The sequence below is a fragment of the Meleagris gallopavo genome, chromosome 1 (genome assembly GCF_905368555.1).
Source record: "Meleagris gallopavo chromosome 1, MGAL_WU_HG_1.1, whole genome shotgun sequence".
Classification (NCBI taxonomy): Eukaryota; Metazoa; Chordata; class Aves; order Galliformes; family Phasianidae; genus Meleagris; species Meleagris gallopavo.
In genome coordinates, this window is record NC_139404.1 from 116,463,354 (window position 1) to 116,483,810 (window position 20,457).

A 20,457-nucleotide genomic window follows, 5' to 3' on the forward strand; every position below is an offset into this window, starting at 1 on the left:
CTGTCATTGATGTGTAGCCTGGGCAGGGGTGAAAGCGGCTGCAGCCTGAGAGGGGTGTGGAGCGAGAGGTGAGGAGTAGCCACAGTTTGGCAAAATCAAGCCTTTAGAAGTGAGGAAAAAAAGGTAATTTTACAGTCTCCGGAGATGCAGCAGAGGATAATTCAGGAAAAACAAACAAACAAACAAACAAAAAACCAAACCAAACCAAAAAACCCCAAACTCGATCAGTTCTCGTAAAGAAAGCGGGGCTCCCACTCCCCGAGGAGGCCCGATGGGCAGCACCGGGCAGTGCCGGGCGGCGGCGGCCACGGGGCGGCGGTGTTGGGCAGCGCTCCCGCGGGCCCGGGCCGGGGTCGGCCGGGGTAGGGCCAGGGCCCTGCGCGGGGCCACGGCGCCATTTGGTGGCTGAAGGTTGAGCTCGGGATCCGGGTTGGGACTGGGCACGTCCCGGGCGGGCGGCTTTCGGGCTCCTAGAGCAGTGGCGGGGAGATGTGGCACGGAGCAGCGGGACGGAAGGGTGAGGCAGCTCGGCGGGGCCGCTGTGCAGCACCGAGGTGTGTGAAGTCGAAGCATCTCTGAGCAGCAGCAGCAGCAGCAGCAGCAGCAGCAGCAGCAGCAGCAGCCGAGTGTCTCTGAGCAAGTGTCAGAATGTCTTGGCAACAGTAGGAGATGTCTGCAACTTTCCCCGACTCCCGCAGAAAGCACGTCATGTAGGCAGGGCGGCGGTGCGTGAACACAGCGGTGTGAGCTTGGGTTGGAAGTGTACGCATACACAGAGAGCAAAGGCTGCTCTGCTCCGGGCAGGGACCTGAGAGCTCTGTGGCAAAGGCTCTGGCACTTCTCTCTGGCCATTAATTGGTTGTTACAAATCTGCAGTGCAGTCATGGCTTTTTTTTCTTTCTTTCTTTCTTTTTTTTTTTCTTTTCCTTTCCCCCTCCTTCCCTCTCCTTCATATTATTTGTTCTAATGGCAATATTAGTTTTAACTGGTGGAGAACACGAACTAGTTTCTTTGGTAACCGAGTCGGTTAGACACCCACACAAAGTTGGAATGTGTGAGGTGCAGACATTTTCCTTTTTAGAAAAGCTGTGGGCTTTGAAAACCTCAGCAGTAGGGCAGCAGTGTGTGTTCTCAGGGAGCCATTCCAGAAAAAGTTGTGTGTGCCATATGCAGATTTATAGCTAAGTCCTGATCTTTTGTTTACACAGGCATATGGAACTTGAATATATTACCTACAAATTGATTTCTCCAGTGACTTCAGGATTATATACTTCTTTATCTTCCCGTTATTTCATCCTTCTCCTGTTCCCCATTTGTAGAGCATAGATGGCTGTGAAGCAGCATGCAGCAGGAATGCAGTGAAGGTGAACAGGCTTACAAATGTGCTGCATTACTTCTTACTTTTCTTGGTACAAGTGAAAAGCTATGCGATGAATCTGTCTCCTGATATTTTAGAGGTGAGCCTTTGTCAATAGCTTATTTTTAGGATTTAAATAGAAAGGTGGTCTTTGTCTTCTTGGTAGTTTTTTTTTTTTGGAAGGCAAATAAGTACATGCAGGATTAAAATTGTGAATGCGAATAGTAAAAATATGACTAATAATCCCTGTCCTATTGTCTTCATCACAACCGGTAGTTTAGACTCTATCAACAGCAAAAGCTTGGAGGCTTTATTGCACTTCATATAATAATACATCGAATCCTCCCCCCACATTAAAATGTACATTTTTAAACATAACCTCTCTTGCTCCTGTATATGAGGCAAGATTGTACTGGTACCTGAGAACTGACAGCCATACAGAGAGGCTAAGCCTGACAAGGCCGTGTATTGTTCTTAACTGAAGGAGGTGTTAGAAATGAAACAAACAATGAAGAGTGAATGAGAAGGTTTTACCTTTTTTTGCTTTCCTCTTTGGAATCATCTATCATAAAACAGAAAGGTAGGTATATTTTGAGGTAAATATGTTTTTATGCTAATACAGTGCCTTTTAATTGCAGTTCTTCCAGAATGGGAAAACCGTGACGTAAATACAGAGAGCACCTGAAAGTACTCTTATGCAGCACTTGTTATTTCATAACACCCCTTCCAGCACTACAACAAAATACATAGCACACTGCACTAGAAAGCTGGAAAGGATGCGCTTCCTAGTTTACAGAAGCCTGATGAAGACAGAGCTGAGTGATAATGTAATAAACTCTTTTTTATAGTACTACATAGTTAAAATTTAATCTGTTATAAATAAAAGGTAATGAAAACATTAGTTGGAAGAAAAGCTTAACTTAAGAAAACAGAAACGCATTGCTTATCCTCCTCTGGGTCACTTATGTCATCCTATGGCCACATCACTTTCTTAAGCCTTCAGGGAACATTTCCCTCCAGGCTTCTGCACATTCTGCTGTCTCCTCCTGGTGCCAGACACAGTACTTCTGCAGCATCTTTCTCAGGCACTTCCCGTCTCTCATTGCCATAGAGACAGTGTGTGCCTATTAGAGCCAACCACAGAGATGTGCTCACTCGAATCCAGGGATGGCTGGAGAAGGCAGACCATGGGCAGACCCATAGGCTTAAGTGCTGGGGAGAGGATTTTGTGGCAAGGTTGCAGTCTGAGCAGTTGTTTAAGTACAGAAGGGCAACAGGGTCCAGAAATCCTCAGCAGGCAAAGTGACCTCATGGGCTGTAACCAAAAAGCTTAAGAAACTCATTCCCAGTGCTCTGGGAGCCATATCTGAACCACACCCTGACACTATTTGTATGAAGAGTGGTGCACAGTATGATTTCATATTCTCAGTAATAAACAAAATGCTATGTATAGGAGGAAGCCAGGGCTTGTAAGAAGAGCATAGGAAGGACTCGAGACAGCCTTGATTCTCCCCTTTCCCACCTTGGCCTCTGCTTTGGGGGAACTGGGGTGGGTGCATGGTGCCAGGAGTTACGGCCCTATGCTGGCCAAGGGATGTCTCCCAGTGGTAAGCCTCAGTTCACAAATGCACTCAAGCTGTTGAAGCCTGAGTCTCAGTGGGGCTAATTAGCTTCTGTACAGTAACACGTGGCAAAAGGAGTTGCAGCTCTGCAGCTAACTTACGTGGTAGCCTGCCTGGATGAATCTGTTACTTGAGCAGCAGTGGTAAAGCCTCAAGAATAAGGAATGCAGGTGCCAAAATGTAGCTGAGGCACAAAGGTGGTATCCATCATTGCTATTGTTTCTAAGACTGTAACTAAAAATAGCATTCACAGATACAGTTTCTTATTGATATTGCAGCCCTATCAGCCCCAGATTGTCCCCTTTTTTTTTTTTTTTCCCCACTCTTTCATGTAGCACCCATTTTAGTCCACATCAGCCCTTAAAAATGTGTAATATGGTAGTATGTTGGGCTGCAATAATAGTCATAGAATCATTATCATAGAACAGCCCAGGTGGGAAGGAACCTCAAAGCACACCCGGCCCCAACCCTGCCATGGGCAGGGTTCTGCCCCCCACCAGCTCAGCTGCCCATGGCCCCATCCAACCTGGCCTTGAGCACCTCCAGGGATGGGGCACCACAGCTTCTCTGGGCAGCTGTGCCAGTGCCTTCTGCTCTCTGAGGAAGGAATTTCTTTCTAACATGAAATGTGAATTTTCCCTCTTTTAGTTTAAGCACTGCTGTTACTGACTGCGAAGAGAGCCAGCTTGTAAGAATATGTAGTGTTAGCTGTACAAAGAAGCCTATGTGCACAAGGGGAATGTAAATCGTCAGGGGATAAACAAGGAGGAAAGAAATTGCTCAAAAAAGAAGAGGATGAGAGTCTATTCCCCAGCTTTACTGCTCCCAGTCTTCTGTTGTGAATTAGCAACTAGTACTCTTCTGACTAACCTTGTTTTCCCAGCATGAGCATGCACTACTTCAGCATTTGTGTCAACATACTTATATGTACTTTCTTAAGCTGCAGCTGTTGTCCCACCTGGTGGGGAGGTGAGCAATGAGATGTGGCTGACCTAAAGCCTTGTTGAAGTCCTGTGCATTTAGTGCCTGGGTCAGGCTTGGGCTTCCTCTTTGAAGTCTTGCAATGTTTAGCAAACAACACCATCTCTGAAGCAAAAGTGCCTAATGTAACAAAGGCTGGGTGAGCTTTACAGTGCTTTCATCAAAACTCAGGCTAAGCTCATTATAATGGCCTTCATGTGCTGTAAATGTATTAATACACTTCTTGGAGACAGAGCCTGCTTCCATTATGCTGGTTCCTGTGGCATGCATGAATTATTACCTACCAGAAAATTGTTAAGTGAAATGTCACCAGGGGATTATCACTTCCCTTTCCTGCGGAATTGTTCTGTAGAACCAAGCTCCCACCACCCCATAGGAAAGCCTTGAGGAGGAGTCCTGGAATCGTGGTTTGTGCTCCACTTTTCTGCTTTTAAGATCTTTCTTTCTCTCTTTCTCTCTTTCTCTCTTTTTCTTTCTCTGTCTTTCTCCCTTTTTCTTCATTTCTTCCTTCCTTTCTTTCCTTCCCCTTCCTTCCCCCATTTTTTTTTCCTTTCAGTAAGGAGGGAAGAAATGTTGTTTCGCTCCATGTTTTTTCTGGTATGAAGACCTGGCCACGGCTCATTTTCAACACATCTAGCTGCCTTTGGAAGGCCCTGGATACTTTCATGCTTCCATTGTTCTTCCTCTCCCTATTTCCCTGCATAGAATCATGGAGAGGCTTCTATTGGAAGAAATCTCAAAGATCAACTAGTTCCAGCCTCCCTGCTGTGGTCATGGTTGCCAGCCACTAGATCAGACTGCCCAGGGCCCCATGCAATCTGGTCTTAAATGCCTTCAGGGATGGGGCACCATAGCGTCTCTGGGCAGCTGTGCCAGAGCCTCACCACCCTCCGAGTAAAGAATTTCTTCCTAACATCTAACCTAAATCTCCTCTCTTTTAGTTTAAATCCATTACCCCTTGTCCTGTCACTATCTACGTGTGTAAAAAGTTGGTCTCCTTGCTGCTTCTAAGCTCCTTTCAAGTACTGGGAGATCACAATGAGATCTCCCTGGAACCTTCTCTTCTCCAAGCTAAACAATCCCCAAACCCTCAACCTTTCATCACAAGAGAGGTGCTCCAGCCCTGTGAAAATCCTCGTTGCACTCTTCTGGACCTGCTCCAACAGCTCTGTGTAATTCTTGTGCTAGGGGCCCCAGACCTGGACACAGTACTCCAGGGTAGTCCTCATGAGGGCAGAGTAGAGGGGGACAATCACCTCTCTCACCCTGCTGGCTACCCCTCTTTTGATGCAGTCCGGGATACCGTTAGCCTTTGCTTACTCACGTCCATCTTTTCATCCATTAGGACCTCTGAGTCCTTGGCAGGGCTGCTCTCAAGGAGCATCATCTCTCAGTCTGCACTCGTATCTAAGACTGCCCTGACCCAAGTGCAACACCTTGCACTTGGCCAAACATGTCTCCAGCAGAGTACCTACATCACTTGTAACAACCAACTGTACAGCTATGAACTTTCAGAGTTCATCGTATTCCTCATCTGCCAGCTTTTGCAGCCAGCACCAGCAAAGGTTTCTTGACCCTTTTGCCTCTGCTCATGCTCACCTCCCATGAGATGTGCGCACTGTTCTGCGAGCTCTGGTCATGATTCACTGTGATCATTGCCTAATGATGACTTCTACAAAATGGTGTCACTAAAGAAGGAGTGTGTGTACTGCTTAGCTTGTATACACATGCAATTGGTGGTGAGATGGAAATTACTTGACATGTTGGTATTTAGTGATGTTAGATGGGTACATCCTGCAGCATATCTCAGCCATGTAGTGCTGTAGTAGCAAGGGATCATAAGATATTTCCTACAGCAAATATAACACCTGGGACAAAGATACATGGATTTAGGTAGTGATAGATTAAAACCTGCTTGTGGTGCAGTCCTGATATTGGTTTAAAAGGTTAAAGATTAAAAATGACATTAGAAGTTTGTAAGCTTCTGTCATAGCATTGTATCTTGTCCGGGCTGAAGGGCTCACATCTTTTTTCTATTGCGTTTTTCCATGTGCTCTCAAACACAGAGTGTGTCTCTGCACAGCACCAAAAGGCCAACAGGGAATATTAAGGCGTGTGTAGAGCAGAACATAAGAGCTTGGGATGAGGCACCAGCTGCAAAGTCAGCTCTGCTAAATGCTGCAACCTCTTTGGGTGGACAATGTTGAGGACAATGTCTCTTCAGTCAAGGTATTGTTGTAAAAACCTTAAGTTTTTTTGGTGTCTTATCACTTATGTTTATAAGTAGATATTCTTAATGATGTGTCCTCCAGAATGAGCTAGTGTTGCTGTTAATTTAAAAGTCACTTGGAGTATCTTTGCTGTCTTTGTGATTTTTGAAAATGCCTGCTTTCTTTTGCTGGCTGTCCTCTTTATTAAAAAAAAAAAAGAAAAAAAAAAGAAAAAAAAAAAGAAAAAAAGAAAATAAAAAAGAGAGGAGTTTGTCCTTTTTGTTTTGATTTCATGCTTGGGAGAGAGAAGATTAGAGCTAGATGAAAATTCTGTTAAATATAGGACTCAGAATTCAGTCACCAGATATGATTAAAAAATTGGATTTCTAACTGCCTACCTATTGTTGCTGAAAAAAAGCAAAGGAAAAAGGTAGTATGACACATAGAGTACACCTATAATGATTTCATTCGCTGCAGAGCCATCCATCAACAAAAAGATAACTAACCAACCCTTTTTTCAACAAAGCACTATTCAATTTATCATTTAAGTTGGTAGGTAAACAAGAGAGTTAATGAACCAGGGACAAGTTGGTCATGATGGACAAGAAATATAGGGATTCTGCATTGCTTTTTCCACTGTTCATCCTTTCATACCTGTGCTATTTTGATTTGGCACCAATTTCACTCCCATTTTACACTTGCCTTGCACTGCAGTAAATAATTACTCAAAGATAAAGACAATTGCAAATCAGGCTTGACATATTTCAGAGAGCAAATTGCAGGAAGTGCAGTTAGGACTCCTTAGGTGCTTGCCCTGGTTCTGCAAACCACTTTCTAAGTGACCCTGAACAATTAACCTCTCTGTGTTTCTGTTTATCTAACTGTACTACCTCCCAAGGGTGTTATTAGGCTTAATTTATCAATCATTCAATACACTCATATGGAGCATTTTGAAATGCCTGAAAGAGACCGTCTAAGTGCAGAACAGTATTTAGAAGGTTAATTCACCTGTTAAAATTGGTTTGTAGCTGGTTCAATTTATTTGATTTTATGGAGAAAAATTGATCCAAAATATTTAGCAAGTAGAAACTGAAGAAAACCAGGAGAAGGTTATCAAGATCATGGGTATTTAAAAGGTTGTGCAATTTCAAGGAGTGGCTCATGGGTCTCTTAGGCACAATATATGATACTGAGTCTTTCAAACAAGGCTAAATAAAATAATTGAGAGAAAAGATATCTGTAAATAAGGCTACTCAGAAAAGACAATTTCCAAATTTTCTTCTTCTCTTTTAAATGAAAGCTTCAGTCATCTCAGAGAGAAACAGAGCTTGCAAGTCTGAGTTCCTGTTTCTGTGACTGCAATGCTTAAGGTTGCAGTCCATACCTGAAGTAGGCAAAAAAGTTTTTTTTTTTTCCCCAGAAATTTCTTCTTGGATGTAGGAAATCACCTTCATATAATCAGATTTCCTAATGAAGATGGTTATTCTTGGTCATTAAAAAAATTCTACGTAGACTATCCTGCAACTGTGTGAAGTTTTATCCACTGAAAACTATCCTTTACAGAGTCACAAAATCACAGAATGGTAGGGGCTGGAAGGGACCTCTGGAAATCATCTAGTCCAACTCCCTACTAAGGTAGGTTCCCCACAGTAGGTTGCACAGGGAAGTGTCCTGGTGTGCTCTGACTGTCTGCGGAGAAGGAGACTCTACCAACCTCCCTGGGCAGCCTGTTCAGTGCTCTGTCACCCTCAAAGTAAAGAAGTTCTTCCTCATGTTTGTATAGCTTTTCTTTTGTTCTTGTTTCTGCCCGCTGTCCATCATTCTGTTGCTGGGCACCACTGAAAATAGCCTGGCCCCATCCATTTGACACCTGCCTTTTAGGTATTCATAAGCATGGATGAAATCCCCTCTCAGCCTTCTCTTCTCCAGGCTGAACAGTTCCAAGTCTCTCAGTCTTTCCTTATACAAGAAATGCTCCAGGGCCCTCTTCATCTTTGTGGCCTCCACTGGACTCTCTCCAGAAGTTCCCTGTCTTTCTTGAACAAAAGAGCCCAGAACTGGACACAGCATCTCAGATGTGGCCTCACCAGGGTAGAGTAGAGGGGAAGGACCACTTTCTTTGACCTGCTAGCCACACTCTTTTTAATGCACCCCAGGAGATCATCGGCCTTCAAGGGTACACTGCTGACTCATGGCAAACCTGTTGCCCACCGGGACACCCAGGTCCTTCTCTGCAGGGCTACTTTCTGGCAAGTCAGCCCCTAACTTGTACCAATGCCTTGTGACTGTTTCTCCCCACGTGTAGGACTCTATACTTGCCCTTGTGGAACCTCATCAGGTTTCTCTGCTCACAACTCTCCAGCTCTCCCAACTTGCCTTACCTCTGTGCAAACAGGGAGTATTTTGCAGTGGCTGCTTCAAGATTTTCGCACCAGAGGACCTGAGAGCAGCCCTGAAAAGTGGGCTCAGCCAACCAGGTGCCAAGGCAATGCACAGCAAGAATGGAGGCTTGATGAACGCATGAAGCAAGGTGCAGCTGTAAAAGGCAGTTTTGCCATTGAAAGAATACTTCAGCAGCACTTTGGAGATAGCCTGTTGTACAAGTTACATTGTAAACAGGTAGGAAGGAAAGAAAAGTGGATGTGTATGCACTGGGGAAGATAGCAGTAGAAGCTGAAGGAACTGCTATTTTAGAAAGAAAGGTTTGAAGATGTATTGTGCACAAAATGACACAAGATATGACGCACAAGCCCATGTATCACTTCATTTACAAATCAATCCTGCATGCTAAATAGGTGTGGTAACATCATTTTTTTCCTGATTAACAGGGCATTTTCCTTTCTTCTGAAGCCAGCACTTCCAGAAAAAAAAAAAAAAAAAAAAAAAAAGCAAGAAAAAACCAACCAAACAAAAAAACAAAACCTCTCCCTCATTCTCCTTGTTGCAATGTGTATTCTAGGACTTGGAGAGCTTGCTTCTCCACCCAAGGAGCACAGCTCAGTGCCAGGCTCAGGCTGCTGACTTAGCTTTTCTCTAGTGAGCACTGCAGCCTTTTTGCCTCTTCCTTCCATCCCAAGTGGCAAACTAATCCAGCTTTTTCTCCTGCTGGCCAAGAAGAAAGAAAGCAATTGAAGGAGTGCTGTTTCCATGCTGAAATACTTACGAATGGTTGACTTATTATGGGATGGGAGGGCCATCAGAGTGCACAGATAGAAGAGGATAATTAAATTGATGTGAGAGTGATTCCTGCAGTTTGCTATTTCTGAAGGTGAAAGCACACCTTTATCTTTACATCTACTCTGGGAGCCCCATTGTTTATTTGTCTTTTGTATGAACTTATTTCTGCCTGGTTTCAAATGCACGCTCCCAAGCCCAGGAAATGAAGTGGGTCTGTCTCTCCACTTCTTTGCACTTTGGGCAGACAGTCATATTTGTGGAAAGCACCTCTTCATGCTGTCAAATCAGACTGTGCCATTCATGTTAGCATTTCTGGCTGGAATACAAGCACCACCTAGTTTTTCATTCTGCAGGTAAGATTTAGGGGCAGGAATCACAGCTGGTCTGCTGCTCCATCCCCAGCATGGCATGCCATTATGTTTTTCATCTTCTTCCTTTGAGCTGGGTGAGAAGTGCTTCAACTCTTTGTGAGCTTCTGTTCAACCATTACCACATCTGGCTTAGGGGGTATGAGTTAGAGTCTCTCCTGCTTTCTTTATGGTGCAAGCTCAGTAGGGTGCCACTGATAAAGTGGTGCAATTCTCCCTACAAATTAGGAACTTCTGAGGGTTATTGCTACTGGGCTGTCTTGCTCACCTTCTTACAGCACCTGGTGTTGTCATAGCTGGGAGATTATTCAGTCAATGGTTGAACATAGACAAATTATTTTATTGTATGACTGCTTGATGTAGGAGATAGCAGAGTCCTGAATTTCCACCAAATACACTTTTATCTCATCCCCAGTCTGCTGCTAGATGTGGCTTTGCCAGCAGAGGCATGGTGTGATGGTCTTCTCTAGTGGCGGAGTTTTGATACACTGCGCCAGGGTCTCAGGTTAAGAGCGCTGGCACAGGAGAAGGTGCTCCCTCACCAGCTGATGCTCCATGTTCTTCGTGCATTATGTCTATTTTCACCAGCCAAGAAGGTGTAGTGAGCAAAGCCCTTAGAGAAACAAAATGTATTCATCAATAGTTTATACATCGCTGGTGAATAAATTATTTGTAAGCACCAGTGCTCTGTTCTCCATAGAAGAGTTATAAAACCCTGGCTTGACTTACCAAACCCTGTCCAAGCCTTCCTTGCTCGTTTACACGCTCTCTATAGCATTTCCTTTTCAACTGCTTTATTCATAAGATGGTGATTTTTATCGCTCTCTGCTCAGTAATAATGTGGTTCCTATCCTCCTTGCTAGAAGAAATTTCTTGCTCTTTTTAGTACATATAATCATTCTTTCCTTAATTTATAGCATGTCATGTATTATTCAGTGACATCTCTTGGCTCTGATTACAGGTTCTATATAATCTTACAAACTTCAAAAACGATTGTTTAAATTACAATAAAATAATATCCGGCTCATTTATCTGGTGAATTTGTCTTTCATTTGCAGTTATCAGGGCCAACGTTTTTTACAAAAGAACTTTTGTCAGGATCCTTGCAGAGGGGTGGAGCTGATGTGCTGGGATTCCTTGAGAAAGATCTCAGGGGAGCCCCACCTGCCTCAGGAGATGGGTTTTTAGGTTGAGAGAGAAAAGGCACACGATCTGTTAGTGACTTGTAGCCCAAGCCAGAGTGTGCTGAAATCAGTGGGAGCAATGCCAGTTGATGGCAAACTGTGTCTCAGCATGTTAAAATGCTTCTGAAGTTGGAGAACTGACTGAAGCTTTGTTGTCCTCCTTACCAACTGCAGGCTCACCCAGAGCTTCTCCTAAGGGACATGTGAACTGTGAAGTCTTCTGTGGGACTCCTGTGCCTCTGTCCCTCTGCTCTCCTCTGGTGACCTGCAGAGTCAGTGGTTTGGTCTGAGATAGGAGGGAGACTCCTACAGGAGGTAGGGCCAGTGGAAGTGAAGAAATGAGAGGCTTAAGAAGATGCTCTTCTTGACCCTGATGAAATTAATTCTCCCACTATTTCTCAAGATCAATTAAATCCTCTGAGCTGAGGTATTTTCCCATCAATCCAGATGCAAATTACCTCTATTAATAGTTGAGTTTTGTGGTGATGTTATGCAAGGTCTGTTGGAAAATGAGCTTCTGCTGTTGTTAGCAGCAGATGTGTAGAAAGGACAGTGTTCCTGTTCTTTTTAGTTCTGAACATCCTCCTGCTAGTTTCAGCCAAAACATTCTGGTCCTCATATTTACCTTTTTTTCCCATATATTTAGGATGTCTCTAGTCCCCCCCTAATCCCAGCTACCTGCATTCTGTCTGAGGGGGGGAATTTTCTTCTGTGCTACTGAACAAACAGCAAGGCACAGTGCACAAATTCTTGGGCTAGACCTTGGAGTAAAGCTACTAGAGGTATGCAGGGTTTTCCCCTGCTTTGAGAAGACACACTGACACAATGGAGAAGATCTTTTAATGTTTTTTTTTGGGGTGCTGTAGGACTGGGTGTGGCTCAGGGATGCGATGGGTCTAATCTGGCTACCCCTTCAGTTCCCTTGTTCTTATGGAGTAATGCAAAAAGTGTGTGTAAATTCACCTTATTACCAACCCAAATATGTTTTCTTCTTGTTCCTTCAGTCTATCTCTACTTCAGAAAACCAGTTGGATATTTCTATAGCTGGTACAGCTCATCTGCTTGCTTTTATGTTTGGCAGGAGCCATTTCATAGGGAAGTCACTCCTTTGTGCTTCACCCTTCGCACCAGCTCTGTGATTTATTTTGTCTAACTTCATCTTCTCCAGCTAATGGTATGACTAGGTCCTGACATCTTGTATCTTGGGCCCATTTCTAACGCATACTGTAAAAGTCCCTGAAAAAAAACACAGTGATGCTTACAAGAAGTTACTTCAATCTGCTCCAAAGATACTGCTGCTGTGCAGTTTCTGTCTAGGTGTCCAGATTTTTCAACTTCAGTTTTCTCACTTTTGAGGGAACAGGAAGGTGCCTGGATATCTACATCAAGTCTGGACCCCTTGGCTCATTCTTTTTGCACTCACTTGGGTTAGTGTGGAGTGAGTGGCACTGAGTGACTCCTCTCCAGCTGGCGTTCCCAGGATGGGCCTGAAACCACTTCTGAAAGGAATTTGGTCCCTATTTGCCAAACTGCCCACTGGAAGCTCTTATTTGCACTTCCAGTGCCAGGAAGAAAAAAACAAACAACGCCACTTCCTATCCCACTCACACAGGGAGTTTCTACAAGTTCTTTTATAAAATAAGAATGGAAGTTTTTCTGTTATTGCTTTTTTGAGGATTCTTGATTGAAAATCTGCAGTACCTACTCTTCTCTGGTTAAGATCCAGCACTGCAGAAACTCATTTTCAACTATAGTTCAGCTGAAAAGTTTAAAGACTGCAGACGGGAGTTGGAGCAGTCTCTGGGTGCTGATTCTTGTCAAGTTTATAGATGTATTCCTAAGCAAGTCGTTTCTGTTCTCTGCAGGATGTTGCTTCTATCTCTAAGGGCTAGGTTATGTAAAAATAATGGCATAAGCTGCCTTAGCCTGGCAAAAACTAGGAATCAATGAAACACTGCCTTTTCAATCAATCCTCTTCTCTAATTAGTGCTGCATGGAGGAGCTATCTTTTAATAATAATAAAAAGAGTAATTTAGTTGATGATTGATGGGAGAAATTTGAATATGTTATTAAAAGCACCAATCAACCATGTATGGAGGGGGGTTAATAAAAATGATATTTGTCAAAAATCATAAGATTTTTCAGTATGAATCATTTGCATGACTTCATCATGTAGGCCCTGTAACTGATGTGCTCAGGTGTGGGGTATGGAGGGAGATTGCATACTTCTTACATGAGGAAATTTGCTATGGGCTTTGTAGGTTTCACTGGAAGAAAAACGCATTTCAGAGGAGATCTGAGTATGCACTGAATGGACTGGGCCAAGTCAGCCCTGAGGATTGGAATGAATGCAAAGCTGAGTCACTGGGCTTATCATTGATATATCTTAATGCAAAGATTGATTTGACAAATAATTGCTTTTTGGTCTGATGCTATTCTCTTTTCATCAATTTGATTTTGAGTATTGGTATTTGCTAATCTGAAATTGTAGGCCTAACACATTATATTATCTTAAAGTGGGAAATGCTTCCTGGGTCAAAATACCCTTACCGTACTGCAATATTAACTCAAACAAGTAATGTGAAGGGATATGGTCTTTTACTTCTAACCTGTGTTTGAGGAAACAGAGCTAGTAAAAATCCATACATCCTGCAGGCCTCAGCACACAAATATGTGAGAAGCCAAAAAAATAAATTCCACTCATCCAGAAGAAAAAGGCAAGAAGAATCAGAGAATTTTGTCTTAGGTTGTTGGACTGCCTCAGTCACATAATGTCTCTGGAAACACGATGTTATTAAAAACACCCTACAAAGACATATGCTTATACTCTTTTGTAGCTCCTCCTAGTATAATCTCCTCAATTAGGAGACAATACAGGTTCCCTGAAAAACCACAAACCAGGTCTGTGAAGTCTATCCGGCTCTCATTGCTATGATATGGCGTGACTGATTTGTGGTGACAGCTGCTGCAAATCACTGGGTTGAGGAGTGGGGATCAACATGGAACAGATCTGAACAGTGCTGTTGGGAATAAGGCTGCATTAAGGACGGGAATTTCTGTGTGCCTATTCTCAGACACAGAAGGCTGCATAGTGCTGGTTGCTTGCTATTCTTCACGGCTGCTGTACGTGGGTATGGAGATACTGGCTCCATCCAGCTTGGTCTATCCTGACACAAGTGGCCCATTAAAGAGCTCCATCTCCCTGCTGAGGATAGTCTCCTTCAGGGGCCATTCAGAATGCCACACTTAAAGTGCTCTGAGAGAGAGTACATCTCCCCATGGACAACGTGAGGAGACCAGCCTCTTCTTTTGAGTTGCTGAGTCAGCAGATGTAAATACCCCCACAGTATTCTATATGTAATTTCATATCACAGCCTTGGTTCCTATCAGTGTGAGCTGGGGCAGAGACTAACTGATTGCAACAGGGCTTTAAAAGGAAATGCAATTAGTTGTAAGTCACCATTTCATAGTGGCTGTGCTGACAGCTAGGGGATTAATTCTGCTCTCACTTATTAGGCACATGCTCCAGATTTTTGATATAGTTTAAGTTGAAGAGAACAGTACATGGCAGGCATCACTTTAAACTTTTACAAATTCTTGGATCTCCTTCCAACGTTAATTGTAATCCCATACGATGAGCCTATTCATTTAATGCAAACTCACTCATGGGCTGTGCCTCTGATGCAGCATTCGCTGGGAGCACAGCATTGTTCTGCTGCTTCTGCCCGTGTCTGCAGCAGGCATGGACTTCCTGCAGTGGCTGCCATCAGCAATTGACTTGGACTCAATGACCCTTATGGGTCTCTTCCAACTTGTTACAGTCACAAGGAAAACAAAGCTTCCATCTTATAAACAGACATGTCTTCCTCTCTGTCCTGCTCTGCTCTCCCTGTCTTTTCTCATCCTTTGCTTAGCGTGGAAGAAATTTTGACGTGCACCAGGAGCACTGAAGCCCATAGGCGTGGGCTTTCAGAGGGTTGGACAAGTCTTGAAGATCCAGAAAACTCCTGTGAGCAGCTACAAAGTATGCTCCATAGTGCTTGTGGGACCAAAGCAAGGCAGAGGGGTCATCAACACGGTCACTGAGTGTTTTTGGAGTTGTAGCCCTTGATGATGGGACAACATAGGTATTGGTGGTCCCCAGGCTGTGGTCTCCACTGAGCAGTGGGGTTTGAGGTGCTGGTGGTGTTGGCACACAGCTGGGTAAGCAGCTTCCATGCTCCATCCAAGCAACATGCCCTGGGAGAGGCCTTGTGTAGCCCTGTGTCCACGGGCAGTCAGAAATTGTGGTCATACTGCTGCCTGAGGTATGCTGCAAGAAGAACTTAAAGCTGGCAGAAGAACTGGCATTAGGAAGGGAAGCCTTGGCATTTTCCCTCAGCAAAATGCTCAGTCAGCTGATGGTGGTGCAGCCGAGTCTGAGCCGTGTCACCCATCTCGGTATTGTCTTATTACTGCTGTCACGCTAGTGCTGCTATTCCATATCATATGCAGGGGTTTTAACTGTTTAATTAGCTCAGAGGGAATGGTGTGCATAAAGGGCTTGATTCTGTAGGATTATACTGAGTCACAGTACTCAAAAGGAGCAAATTCCAGTACAGCAGAACCAATTTGGACACCGTCAGCCTCCACACAGCACAGACTCCAGAGAAGATTGCTCTGACTAAAATACGCAGCTATGGCACAGCTGAACGTGACTCATAGGAAATAGTATGCTGACCTGAATACGCATGCTGCATGCGTGCTGTGGGTGGGCAGCTTAAATGCTTTGCAAAACTGTTTCTCTTAGTCCTACTTTTCCCATTCGTGATTGGCAGTAAAAACCAGAAAGGATGAATCTTGAGTCTCCCCTTTGCCTTGCTAAAGAAATGCCTCACTCAGCCAACATCAGGGCTCCTCTGTCACTCCGTATATATATGCTCCAGCATCCAGCTGCTGTGAGAGGTGAGGGTGAGATACACAGAGGTAGCGGGATGGGGTGAGCTGTGGGGTGTGTGGGGACCTCCAGAGGAACATGCATGCTGCATTTGCAGGACGGTGAGTTTCAGTTGCTGTCTATGAGAGATACAGGCTGCTAAAGGAGGCAGTGCGAGAATACAAATGCTGATAGGATTATAATGCCTGTTGGTTTACAATGGGAAAAAAAAAACAACTTCACAATCCCTAATCCCTACCTTGAGCAAACAGGGATGAAACTCCTTTCTTCATCCATTGTGCTCTTAGGCAGCAGCAGCAGTTTGGCAGCTGGGTGGTGACAGCCTGGATACAGCAATTCCCGTAGACTGGGTTCAGGCACACACTCTGTCATAGGAAAAGCCTGCCTCTGCAAGGGGAGTTCAGGAGAAAAAGAGGGGCTTATGTTTTCTTGATGTTAATGAGAAAGAGCTGGTTTTAACTGAAAGTAATTGACAGCATTAGGGTAATGATAAAGGACTGGTCTTGTTGCCAGAAAGATGGATTAGAGCAAGAGACATTTTTTGAGTCCAGAATTATTCCAGAGGCAAGGAAGTGCATCTCTAAATCCATAGGGATATATAATGGATCTACTTAAATTTTCATTTGCAGCACAAAAACTTTCAGTCTTTGAAACAGTGAAACCATTTTTTCCCTATCATGGAAGAAGACAGATCAGGATTATACTGGTCTGTGGGCAGCTGGTCCATGCTCTGCAGCTGAGCTCTTGCTACAGGTGAATGTATGTATGTGTTACCATGACACTGTATGTCACTTTGTGCCAGCTGAAACATGCTCACTGTGAGAGTAGACTGTGCCTGTAGATAAAACATTTCATTTATTTCAGATACTTTTTTCCCCATACTTTTCTGCTAAATACTTACCTAGTATGACAGTCCTATATGAACTATAGTTCACTGGTGTGTGCTTGTACTGGCATTTCTGCTGTGCTTGTACTGGCATTTCTGCTGTGCTTGGGCACTTGATTATATCACATTGACTGAACAATCCTAGGTGTATGTATGACTGCAGATAACTGAGTGCAGGAATGTGTAGCAGAGAATTCACCACTGTTTAACTATGGAATGTCTGTATAGCAAAAGGTCTGCTTGAATGGATTCTTTACATCTAGGCAGTATTTGTACTTATGGGAATGGTGTAGCTCATCTAAAGGCATCATGTTCATAACTTCTCTTTCTTAGAAATAAGAGAGAGAATCTTCACTGTGTTTAGAATAATATATTCTTTGCTGCATTGAGTCACTGACGTGCTGCTGCTCATTCCAGTGTCCTGGAGAACACTAGGAAGAAGCATCCCTCCAAGAGCTGTGGGACAGAGCTTCTCTTGCAAAACCCTGTTGTTTTTATTGACTGTGAGGGAGGGGAGTCAACAGAATGCTGATTTTTAAGGGGACTAGGGAAAATATGATAAGAGAAAGACAGCAGTGCCAAGCAGATCTGTGGAGTAGCATGAGTGGAAAGAAGAGTGAATATTGCGCAGTGAGGAAATTGCTATGTCTGGTGTCATGCCACCAATTGGTCATTTCAGCATGTAGCTGCAGGAGATCTGATTGATATGATCCACATGAACTTCCAAGTCTTTTGACTTCAACAAAGGCCCGTTTAGGAAACTAGGCAGCCATAGGTTAAGAATGAAGACCTTGTAAAGGTTAAACTGTTGTATAAAAGATAGGGAACAGAACATAGAAATACTCCTTTCTTCCAATGGCGAGAGATTACTACTAAAGGTGGAGAATGCTTTTTGCTGAGACCTGAGCAATTCAGCACATGAACTGATGAACTCATTTATGAATATGAATGTGAATTTACACGAATCTATAAATTAATTTATGAATAATACTTCACAGAAGTGGGTGAATAAGACTGTTGAAAAAATTGTACTGATGATGCTATATTTTTCAGGGTGAGAGCTGATTGTGCAGAACTGCAGAAAGACATTGCTTTGGTTGAGGGACAATAAAATAAGAAGAACAGAAACTTCATCAAAAGTGATGCATGCTGGAAATCGATAGTCCTGATTTTGTGTGTGAAATTGGTACACTGAGCTGGCCAGTAGCACTCAGGAGTGGGGACATGGGGTTATGCTGAAGGCTGGTGTGGACCCTTGGGAAGGAAGTCTGGGAGGAGGCAATGGAAGTAAAATCTGTGGAGCTTTCTGCCTGTGTGGAAACACCTCTGGCTGAGAAATCCCTGAGCTGCACACTGGTGGAGGCTGGAGAAGTATCAAGGGTAAGTAGCTTAAATGCCCCTCCTTTGGGTGTCTGTTTCTGGCTGCTGTTGAAGGCAGGATGCTAGCACAGCTGGCCTCTCACCGAAGGTATGGCTGCTTTTCTTACTTTTTTATGCCTTCAAAAAAAATCTCAGTTTTGTAGTGTTTACTGTCTCAGCCACTAAGAAATACTTCTCATTTTGGACAGAGAGTGCATAGGAAACAGGAAAAAGAAATCTCTAAATGTATTGGCTAAATTCAAAACATGGAATGCATTTTCTTTGTCTGTGTTTAAAGTAAAAGAGAAGTACCACTGTGTTTGCTGAGCAGATTAATGCATCTTTGGGTCTAGATACAGGACACTTAGGTACTGGGATATTATATAATCTGGCTGTCAAAACAAAAAGATTTATTTTTAATTTTTTTAAAATTGTCCTACATAATGCTTGCTTTTGTATTTTTTCCTCCTATAATTGCAGAGAGATATTCATGTATAAGCATATATTCAAACAGTGATTTTGGAGGAAAAGATATTCTTATTTTAAGAGAAAATACCATTCTGTATCTCACATCAATAAAAGTAAATGTTTTTTGTCGGCTATTATTTCTCATTTTGATGATAGAGAACACAATTAAGATTGGAAAAGGAAATTTTAGAACCTGCTTACTGCTTAAGACCCAAGAATTTTTGTATATGCGAATAAGAACATCCATATGCAAATACCACCAGAAAATGCTTTGATGACATCTGCTAAAGATTTATTTCCATTTAAATCCTTGCATAGAGAGAATTCTACAATCAAAGAATTATATAGTTGAAAAGGTCTTTTGGAGATTGTCTCACCCCTTTACTTGAAACGAGACAAATTGAATATAAGACCAGGTTGCTCATGGCCTTGTCTGTATGAATTTGGGTATTTCCAAGGCTGGAAATCCCACAGCCTTCCTGTGCACTGCTTCTATGACCACCCTCATTGAGATGTGTTCTCCATTTGTCCATCTGCTGTAGCTTGTGCCCATTGCTGCTTGCCTTTTGCTGTGCACACCTGAGAAAAGCTTGTTTCTGATTCTCTGTAATCACCATTAGACAGCTGTGGGCAGCCTGAGCATTCCATTTCCTTACTGAACAGCTCCAGCTCTCCCAGCTGCTCTGGCCTCTGCTGGCCTTGACCCAATATGTCAGTCTGGGGTTCCCCAAACTTCATCCCTCCCCACCACTCCTGTGCAAACTCACTAGTGTGAAAAGCTCTGTGTAAGCTGAAATATGTGTTTCATGTCAAATTCAGTGAGTGAACATCTAAATGGCTACTCAATAGGATGAGAGAGAATGGCCTCAAGTTATGCTGGGGGAAGTTTGGGTTGGATATTAGGAAAAAACTTCTCAGAAAGAGTGGTGATGCAGTGGCACAGGCTGCCCAGGGAGGTGGTGGAGTCACCATTCCTGGAGGTGTTCAAGATGGCATGTGTGGATGTGGTACTAAGGAACGTGGTTTAGTGGGCAACATTGGTAGTAGGTAGAAAGTTGGACTAGATGATCTTAGAAGTCTTGTCCGACACTAACGATTCTATGATTCTATTCTATGATCCTACAAAGTAGCAAGCCCTGAAATGTTACCTGCCATGTGCAGCGTGGGAGGTGGTCACAGGTCTTATTTGTGAATGTAGTTTAAACATAAGAACATGTGAATATTATGGAAAGGATATTAATTCATCTATTACCCAAATATCATGCAAAGATATGGCATTTGTTCAAACAAGTTTGTTGTCCTTGTGGTCACATTTTATAAAATGCCTGAGACAGTCCTTTTAAGTGCTGCATTGCGGAGCTGGCTTCTGAGTCCTTTTGAAAGCTTTAATTCAGGGGATGATCAATTTTTAGCCCCAAAATCTAGAAACTTCAGGGTTTTCTTTGAACTTCTATCTCTCAAATCTTTTTTATAGCCTCTTGTGTGCTGAAATTATTTGAAAAACCAGCCATGGTCTTAGTGGGTTGCTTAAATGTATTCCTAACATAGAAGGTATCCCACTGAAACTATCTACTTTAAGTTAGGAACGTGTTTGTACTCCAGGAAGAATTGGTCTTTGTCCTTCATATTTAATGAGAAAAAAGGGTGCGTACAGGGAAGTCAGCTCTTTGTTTTTACATTATTTGGGCTTTTTATCCCTTGGCATAGCCATTTTCTCAGACTTAGCAAGATATTCATTTCCAAAAGTGAATCGTGGCATATTTTTGCACAACTATTCAAGCAAGATTTCTTGTTTAAAATGTCATTTAATTTGTCAACTTTATTGCAGATTGGGGAAATGGTGCTGAATGCAGCTGTCACCCTCACTGCTTGGCCTTGGCAGGTTTTCTAGCAAGAATGAATCTTACAG

At 43.2% G+C, this 20,457-nt stretch overlaps 1 protein-coding gene across 1 annotated transcript in view; it reads left to right on the forward strand.

Moving 5' to 3' along the window:
• The first annotated feature begins 271 nt into the window (after positions 1-271).
• LOC146545583 (uncharacterized) overlaps positions 272-20,457 on the forward strand; it is a 297,795-nt gene continuing 277,609 nt past the window's right edge. Inside the window, exon 1 of the mRNA XM_085224200.1 lies at positions 272-362. Within this exon, the coding sequence (XP_085080326.1) occupies positions 272-362 (91 nt within the window). The remainder of the gene's footprint in view (positions 363-20,457) is intronic.